This window comes from Pundamilia nyererei, unplaced genomic scaffold (assembly GCF_000239375.1).
Source record: "Pundamilia nyererei isolate P.nyererei 1_Seehausen unplaced genomic scaffold, PunNye1.0 scaffold00408, whole genome shotgun sequence".
Taxonomy (NCBI): Eukaryota; Metazoa; Chordata; class Actinopteri; order Cichliformes; family Cichlidae; genus Pundamilia; species Pundamilia nyererei.
Genome location: NW_005187809.1, coordinates 205,994 through 213,958, shown reverse-complemented (window position 1 = coordinate 213,958; position 7,965 = coordinate 205,994). Strand labels below are relative to the sequence as shown.

The window sequence follows — 7,965 nt, the reverse complement described above, 5'->3', positions numbered from 1 at the left end:
CATCCATCCGAGGTGGAAGCAAAGATTAAATATGCACTGTCCAACTATTTTTCATTCATTTCTCACTAAAGTTGAAACAGATTGATAGCTGTGCAGTATTAGAGATCTCTTAGACATTTAAGAGCAGAAAGTTACTCAGCAGTTAAACAAAGATGTAAGGATCCTTTAAAGGCCAGGAGAAGACCTGCTTTCCTCTCACACTCAGCGCTGGCAGTGGATGAACGTTCACATTAATACAGAGTTTTACAAACTGCCTGTGTTGGATCATTTTCCAATGATGAAAAGTAGATTTTTCTGTGTATCTGCTGTCTAAACGGTTAAATTCAACATCACAAAAGTGTTAATGAATGCCAGAAGTGCTGAGCTCACAGTGACTGTTCTACATTTCAAGGAGAAAACAGTTAAAAATCCAGAATCTGGATTTTGTTAAATAGTCTTCATAAGATTTTGGTTTTGCACTGCGCGTGCAGGATTACAGCTGCAGCTCATCTGCATCAGGTTCTCTTGTTAAAACCCTGGATCCAGCTAACACTTTCCACAGGTGAGTTTGTCACAGCCCTCTTCTCTCTGCAGCTCAGAGCTCCTGCTCCCCCAGTAAGAGTCAGTACACCAGTTCCACCAGTGAGGCGGTCCCTCCCCCGACCCTGTCGCAGAACCGCTCCTTCTCTCTGCCTCCGGGCCACGCCGTCTGCTGCTTCATGGATGGAGGCGTGGGGCTCTACGACATGGGAGCCAAGAAGTGGGACTTCCTGCGAGACTTGGTATTCTTTGGCATCCTCACACGTGAGTGACAAAAAAGGAGCTTCAGCTCACCGTGTCGCTTCTTCCTCAGGGTCACGTAGAAACCATCTTCGACTGCAAATTTAAGCCCGATGATCCCAACCTGCTCGCCACGGCCAGTTTCGATGGAACCATCAAGATCTGGGACACAAACACTCTAACAGCTGTTTACACCTCTCCCGGAAACGAAGGAGTGGTCTACTCCCTGTCCTGGGCTCCGGGTAGGCTAGCTGCACGCATGCACACACACACGCATGCATGTACACACACACGCACACACACACACACGCATGCATGTACACACACACGCACACACACACACACGCATGCATGTACACACACACGCACACACACACACACGTAACTGTGTGAAACCTCTGTGATATGTAAAACCTCAGGAGGGACCCGGTGAGGCTGTTCTCAGCTTTATTAGCTTGTTGTAGATATAATTCAAGATTCAAGAGCTTTATTGTCAGTACAACAGCATGCACAGCATGCAGTGTACTGACGTGCTGTTTCACTCCAAGCCTCCCATGGTGCATTTATAAGTATATAAAAGATGTTTCTCCAAAAGATATAAAACTAGGAATTACAAATAAACAACTTTTTGTCTTTGTGTTACATATCAGTCGATACATGATCAACACTTCATGTTTAAAAAATAATGATTTAGAAAAACCTTACAGGTGCAGTCAGTCATTTTCTGAGGTTATTTAATAGAAAACATGATGTAGTTCTTATAGATATGCTTTGAACAGTGTGTAATGACGTCTTCTGATAATCTGATGTGTTCTCATAAACTCATAATTCGTGTATTAAAACTAAGGAGTGGGTTTGCAGTTTGTAGAAGGCGCCACGTTCCCCCAACATTTTGAATACAGCGGACTTCTCCTTTGTGGATAAGGACGCGTTCCTCGTATACGGCTGCAGACCGGCTGTAGCGCGCAAAGGCAGAGAAGTCGAAGGCGTTCTCGTGCAGTGGAGAGACATTTAGATCTGTGTCTGCTCGCCTCATCTACTGAACTGAAGTCAGCTGAAAACGTGAAGAAAGAAGAACAAACAGAGAAGCAGCTCATCGTCTCAGACTCCCTCTTTATACCAACAGAGGAGTCGCCCCCTGCTGGACATGAGGAAGAATGCAGGTCAGATTGGCCCAAACAGAAGAAGCCTGTGGCTGTAAAAGTGACGAAGCTTTTACCTGGAAATGCTCGATGTGCTGCTGCTGAACAGGAGACAAACCCGGAGTGACGTGTGACGTTTCCACAACCACTAAAATCACGTCTCACCAGCAAAGTGATAATAAAGTACAAACAGACATTGTGCACGGTGTCAGTTCATCAGCAGGAGTGTCATTCTCCCACACTCTGCAGTCGAGGATCAGGATGGATCGTAAGTTTTACTGCATGTTTCATCCTGACAGTACAGAACTCCATATTTACGACACATGAAGCACAGACGTAGTCAGAGCCACAGCATGTCAACAATCACCTCCACAGCGACACGTCAAAACATCCTGCAAGCCAACATAACACAACACGACAAATAACTGATGACCCACAGAGAGCAGGTCTGCAGGTCAACTCGCTCTGACGCTCAGCAACGCCTTCGTGTTTCTGCGAGAACGGGAAGCTGAACCACAAACACGTCCCACCTGGACAATGACCTCGTTGGATGACCCTCTGGATCGGGCTTTTTATTTGCACAACCACAGAAATCCCACAAATCCAGTTTAGCATTAACTGTGAAACCACGGGAACTCGCGCTGACGTCACAATCAAAGTTTCTGTTTGCTTCGTCCTCAGTCGGCAGCCGCTGCTGTGCTTCCTGTGTGCGCTCTAATCCATTCACGTTTTCTTGGCTGTTGGACTAAAATTCGCCGGCTCACAGCGAACACGCACACACACCATGAAGTGGTTAAATAACACGGCTTTAAATTATTCTCCACTGTGGAAATGCAGATTTCACTTTGACCAAATTATTATGTTTTTCTTTATTCCCACGATGCAACAAAGGTTTACAGTTACAGGTCACACGGTTCTAATAAGAGATACCGCTGACATGCATGAAACATATATTCTATATATGAGCGTATAAAATGACAGGATACATCTAAAGTCGATAATCGTATTCACACGTCCATCTTTCTAAAGGTTATTTTTAGGACTGCACCGCCTGATAATGACGCAGGAACCTCTGGAGCTGAAAATGAAGCGAGCTGCAGTTCCTCTACTGACCACTTGAGGGTGTCTCCATCAGCCAGCAGCGGCACACAGAGCGTTAAAACATCACAGACTGTAAATAAACGACGGCCACTGTGACATCACTCGGTGTTTTGGGGGCTTCTCGTCCTGAAGTCTCATCATTAGCGACCTGAGCTAACCGCGCGTAACGACACTTTATGGTAACATGTCAGAGAAATATTTCAAAGTGGAAATAAATCAGTTTGATGATAAAAACGGAGCGGAGACAGTAAATACAGTCAGCTGATCTTTATTGCTCTAGAGTACACAACACACGGCAGCAGAGCGTCGACCAATCGGGCGACGTCCCGCGTGGCAGCGGTTTATCTGTTGCACAGATCAGAACTGCAACAGCTGACAGTCATCACGGGCGGACGATTCAGGATCCTGCAGGCCAGCGACTTCAAGCAGCCCTTTGTGTGCGTTACCACTGTGAAAACCAAAGGACAGAAGTGACCGTCACACATCGTCCCAGCCGCTCACAGTGCCCGTGAGGCGGCCCAGCATGCATTTGTTCTCTTTTCTTTGCATAAACGTCAGAGCGACGCAAGGCGAGACTTACCCGGCCCAGAAGTGATGACGAGAGTAGAGCAGACATCGTTGGAGCTGGAGCACGTCTCCACAGGACGTGAACAGAACTTCTGGCCTCCACAGTGACACTCCAAGGCTTCACCTGCAAAACACGTCAAAGAACCACCTTCAGCCGTCGCCAGCAGCCCCACGGTTCACTCACGCCGCGACAGACCGTCTTACGAACATCAAATAAATGTAACAGACGAACGGAGAGCAGGTCTGCGGGTTAACTCACTCTGACTGACGGCCAGCAGCAGCAGCACAGCGAGCATCACAGTCTTCATGTTTCTGCGGGAACAGGAAACTCAACCACAAACACTTCCCACCTGGACGATGATCCCGTCTGTCCGTCGGGCTTTTTATTTCTGCTTTTTGCCTAATTTGGGAAAACCCACAAATCCAGTTTAGCATTAACTGTGAAACCCCGGGAGCAGGTTGGTGTCGACATCAGCTGCTATCGACACTTTCTAGGATCCTTCTTGTTTCCTGAGTTTTCTCTGTGTAATAAAAACACTTATTTATGAACACGATGATGAAGTGTGTGGTTAAACTCCGAGCAAAGCCACCGTTTCAATGTTGAGAGAATCATGAGTCAGAGGGAAAAACCAGCTGGTTCAAAGTTTCTGTTTGCTGTGGACGCCCTCAGACCAGCTTTGATGCTTCCTGTACGTCTGGCGATGCTTCGCTGCTGCTGTGCTTCCTGTGCGCTCCAATTCATCAGCAGGGACAGTTTCTTTAATCCGAGGCTCACAGATAACAGGAAGTTCACACACAGAGCTTTTAGATTGCCCACAGGGTTTATGCTGTTTTGAGAAATCAATCATCTGTGCCTGTTTTCTTCTTCGTCGATCAATAAGAGGAGCAGGTCGGTTTTGTCTCCTTCATAATAGAAACCATCGTTTAAAAACTGAGGTGATCTGAGACGCTTTGTGTCACTAAAGCAGCAGCAGCAGCGTTTCACTGCGTCGTGTAGATGAGCTGATGACGTGTTTGTGTCTCTGTGAAGGAGACCTGAACTGCATCGCGGGGGCGACGTCCCGTAACGGAGCGTTCATCTGGGACGTCAGGAAAGGAAAAATCATCACTCGCTTCAACGAGGTGAGTAGGGCCGCGCCCCCGTGTGTCTGAACCCGATCGCACGATGCACAGCGTGATGCGTCTGTCTGTCTTCCTCCAGCACGGTAAGAACGGCATTTTCTGTATTTCCTGGAGCCACAAGGATTCAAAGCGGATCGCTACCTGCAGCGGAGACGGATTCTGGTGAGTGCTTCCTCTTCTCTCCCGACGACGGCGTCGTGTTTGTCCTTTGCAGTGATTCGTGTTTTTATTGTTGTTGTGGCGACAGCATCATCCGGACCATCGACGGTAAAATCCTGCACAAGTACAAACACCCCGCTGCTGTGTTCGGCTGCGACTGGAGCCAGAACAACAAGTAAGACCTGCGTCCACATCGTTTGGCTTCACTTGAATCATTTAAGCAACATGGTAGGATGTCACAGCTCGGAGAAGGAAAAACAGGGGACACAGGACGAGGACGGTGAGTGTCACAGCCCGGGCTGTCTGGAGGTTATCCAGGCACAAAACGTGTCACCCAAGTGCTTTAAAGGACCCAGCGGCTCGTTTGCATGAACGTCTACGGCAGGTTCAGAGCTGGACGTTACACTGAACAGGGCTGAGTGCTGTTGTTACGGTTTAAGCCTCCTGCTCACCAGCTCTGTGAGTCCGATGAGTTTATGGTCCCAGTCGATGAAGAAGACATGATGTTCTTCTAAGTTCCTCTGTAGTGTCAACAATCAGCACGTGCTAAAGTGTACAGTAGAGCTAAATATGAGCTAATATCTACACACACACGATACACTGACCCCATCGTCCAGCAGCGTGTACACCCTCCTGTAGCAGGACGAACCTGCGCTGATGTTTCCTGTGTGACTTCATTAGTCTGTCTCATCCAGGTGGAGGAGTCTTCTTCACAGCGTTGCTCATGCACAGCTCTCTGGAGGTCCACCTCTGGCCTCTGGTTCAGACCTGGACTTTGTCCCATCGATGACCCAGTCTGGTCCGAGCTGTAGCCTCTGTGTTCACTCAGACCGCCCTCCCTCCTCCTTTGTGCTGACGGCTGCTGCGAGCTGTTGGTTTCCTCCAAACGTGCTTCACAGACAAACGTCTGCACTTTGTTCTCGTCTGTTCCTGAGGTCTGCGCTTCGTATAGCTGCAGCCACACAAAGCCAGCGCTGCAGTTCCTCTGATGTCCAGCAGTGTTTGTGTGAGCGAGAATAGAGACCAACGACGAGGTCACGGTTTGACCCGTCGGTATTTCCTATTTAAACCAGCATCACAGCGGGTTTACGTTTCCAGGGAAGAGTGTGCAGCAGCTCTGAGGGGTCAAAGGTCCGTGTGCACCGACATCAGCTGATGGAGGAGCTGTGGGTGGTGCGTGTTCGTTAACGCTGAGCAGCAGGTTGAAATAAAGCGCAGTGATCCTTTAAAGCTGTGAGAACGTCACCGTGTTCTTCTGTCTGCAGGGACATGATAGCGACGGGCTGCGAGGACAAGAACGTGCGCGTGTACTACCTGGCCACGAGCTCGGACCAGCCTCTGAAGGTGTTCACGGGGCACCTGGCCAAGGTGTTCCACGTTCGCTGGTCCCCCCTGAGAGAGGGCATCCTGTGCTCTGGATCGGATGATGGGTGAGTGCAGACACACTGAGAGGAGGAGGCGGAGCACGGCGTCCCAAGTTAGCCTTGGTTCAAAGAGTGTGTGTGTGTGTGTGTGTGTGTGTGTGTGTGCAGGACTGTTCGTATCTGGGACTACACGCAGGACGCCTGCATCAATGTGCTGAGCGGGCACACGGCTCCGGTCAGAGGCCTGATGTGGAACACAGAGGTGCCTTACCTGCTCATCTCAGGTAACGTCTCTACAAGCGTCCCCTCCCCTGGTGTGTGAGTCGTGTGCAGTGGGCGGTCTCAGGAGACCGATGTGCTCGTTTGTGCTGTTTCGCAGGTTCCTGGGATTACACCATCAGAGTGTGGGACACCAGAGATGGCACGTGTTTAGACACGGTTTACGACCACGGAGCCGACGTGTACGGTGAGTCGGACTCCACTTCCTGTTTACGGCGCGCTTCAGTAAACATTCGTGTGCGTTCCTGTGACAGCCGCTCACTCTGTGCGTGTGCAGGTCTCACGTGCCATCAGAGCCGTCCCTTCACCATAGCGAGCTGCAGCAGGGACAGCACGGTGAGGCTGTGGTCCCTCACGCCGCTCATCTCCCCTCTGCTGCTGAACGTCCTCGCTGACCAGCCCTGGGAGAAGATCATCGGAAACACAGGTGGGAACTCACCTGAACTTTAATCTGCTCACTCGTGCTGTCATGGTTGTACCGCTGTGCTGCGGGGTCGCTAACCCCCGAACCTACGAGCTGCTTCAAAGTGACAAACGTTTGTTTCTATGGCGGCGTTACGGTTTCGTCATGGCGAGCGTTGAAGCGTCGAGCTCACTGCTTCTGATCGCTCCCTGATTTATGTCTTATTGTCACTATTTTAACTTTATGACCGTTTTTGTTTCTTATCATTATAATGAAGTCTGTGTGTGTGTGTGCGTGTGTGTGTGCGTGTGTGTGTGCGTGTGTGTGTGCGTGTGTGTGTGCGTGTGTGTGTGCGTGTGTGTGTGCGTGTGTGTGTGTGTGTGTGTGTGCAGACACAGCCATGGTTCCCGGCTCTCCGCCGCTGCTCTGTGGAAAAGTATCCAGAGACATCAAGCAGGAGCTGGACAAGCTGAGCTTCGACATCAGAGCCAAGAAGCTTCGCTGGTTCTCTGAATGCTTTTCGGTAACGACCTCGATGTCAGGTGCTGTTCAAGCCGACAGCCCCGCGCTGAGGTGCGGGTCTGTGAGCTCTGAGCTCTCCATCAGAGTCCACTGTTTAATATAACATTCATCACACGTAGGTCACCAGCCTGTCGCTGAGCTGCGTTTCTAATGATTCAGGTCAGCTTTATTTATACGGCACCAAATCAGGACAAAAGCCAGAGATGAATAATAACTAATGATTTATAAATAAAGTTGACTTTGAATTACAGCGAGGTGACCTGGAAGTCTCAGACCAGCCTTTGTGAAAGCAAAGGAGATACATCCCATAATTCACAGCAGCACAAGCTCAGACTCTTCATAAAGACCGCATGGTCCTTTTTCCAAGCTCTAGAACGATGTCATAGCTTAGTAACATCCTCTTGCTGCTGTAATAGAGCTAAAAGCTAAGGTTTGCCGGGGGCGGAGCTTCTTCTGTTATGACCAATGACAATTATCCTTATTAAACTGAGACATGAGGGGAAAGTCTTTGGTCGTGTCCAAATTCATGGGCTGCATCCTTCTGAGG

At 49.4% G+C, this 7,965-nt stretch overlaps 2 protein-coding genes across 6 annotated transcripts in view; one reads left to right on the top strand and one right to left on the bottom strand.

Moving 5' to 3' along the window:
• The window catches only part of wdr17 (WD repeat domain 17), a 23,300-nt gene that overhangs the window by 5,021 nt on the left and 10,314 nt on the right, over window positions 1-7,965 (top strand). For 2 of the 3 annotated variants that reach the window (XM_013915957.1, XM_005753160.1), the window contains exons 7-16: window positions 574-761; window positions 833-1,001; window positions 4,600-4,691; window positions 4,771-4,853; window positions 4,939-5,025; window positions 6,116-6,280; window positions 6,383-6,498; window positions 6,594-6,680; window positions 6,771-6,920; window positions 7,289-7,419. In XM_013915957.1, coding sequence (XP_013771411.1) covers window positions 574-761; window positions 833-1,001; window positions 4,600-4,691; window positions 4,771-4,853; window positions 4,939-5,025; window positions 6,116-6,280; window positions 6,383-6,498; window positions 6,594-6,680; window positions 6,771-6,920; window positions 7,289-7,419 — 1,268 coding nt within the window. The remainder of the gene's footprint in view (window positions 1-573; window positions 762-832; window positions 1,002-4,599; window positions 4,692-4,770; window positions 4,854-4,938; window positions 5,026-6,115; window positions 6,281-6,382; window positions 6,499-6,593; window positions 6,681-6,770; window positions 6,921-7,288; window positions 7,420-7,965) is intronic. The other variant, XM_013915958.1, reaches the window with a different exon arrangement.
• Window positions 3,255-7,188, bottom strand: LOC102199921 (lymphocyte antigen 6D-like). Of its 3 annotated transcripts, XM_005753159.2 has the most exons (4): window positions 6,933-7,188; window positions 3,829-3,969; window positions 3,583-3,693; window positions 3,255-3,450 (listed from the first exon to the last, which is right to left on the bottom strand). In XM_005753159.2, the coding sequence occupies exons 2-4, from the start codon at window positions 3,875-3,877 to the stop codon at window positions 3,344-3,346; spliced, it is 267 nt and encodes an 88-aa protein (XP_005753216.1). In that variant the 5' UTR covers window positions 3,878-3,969; window positions 6,933-7,188; the 3' UTR covers window positions 3,255-3,343. The 3 variants fall into 3 exon arrangements, 2 of the variants coding, with proteins under 2 accessions (XP_005753216.1, XP_005753215.1); XR_001290635.1 differs by lacking the exon at window positions 3,829-3,969; XM_005753158.1 differs by lacking the exon at window positions 6,933-7,188 and having other exon boundaries at window positions 3,829-4,587.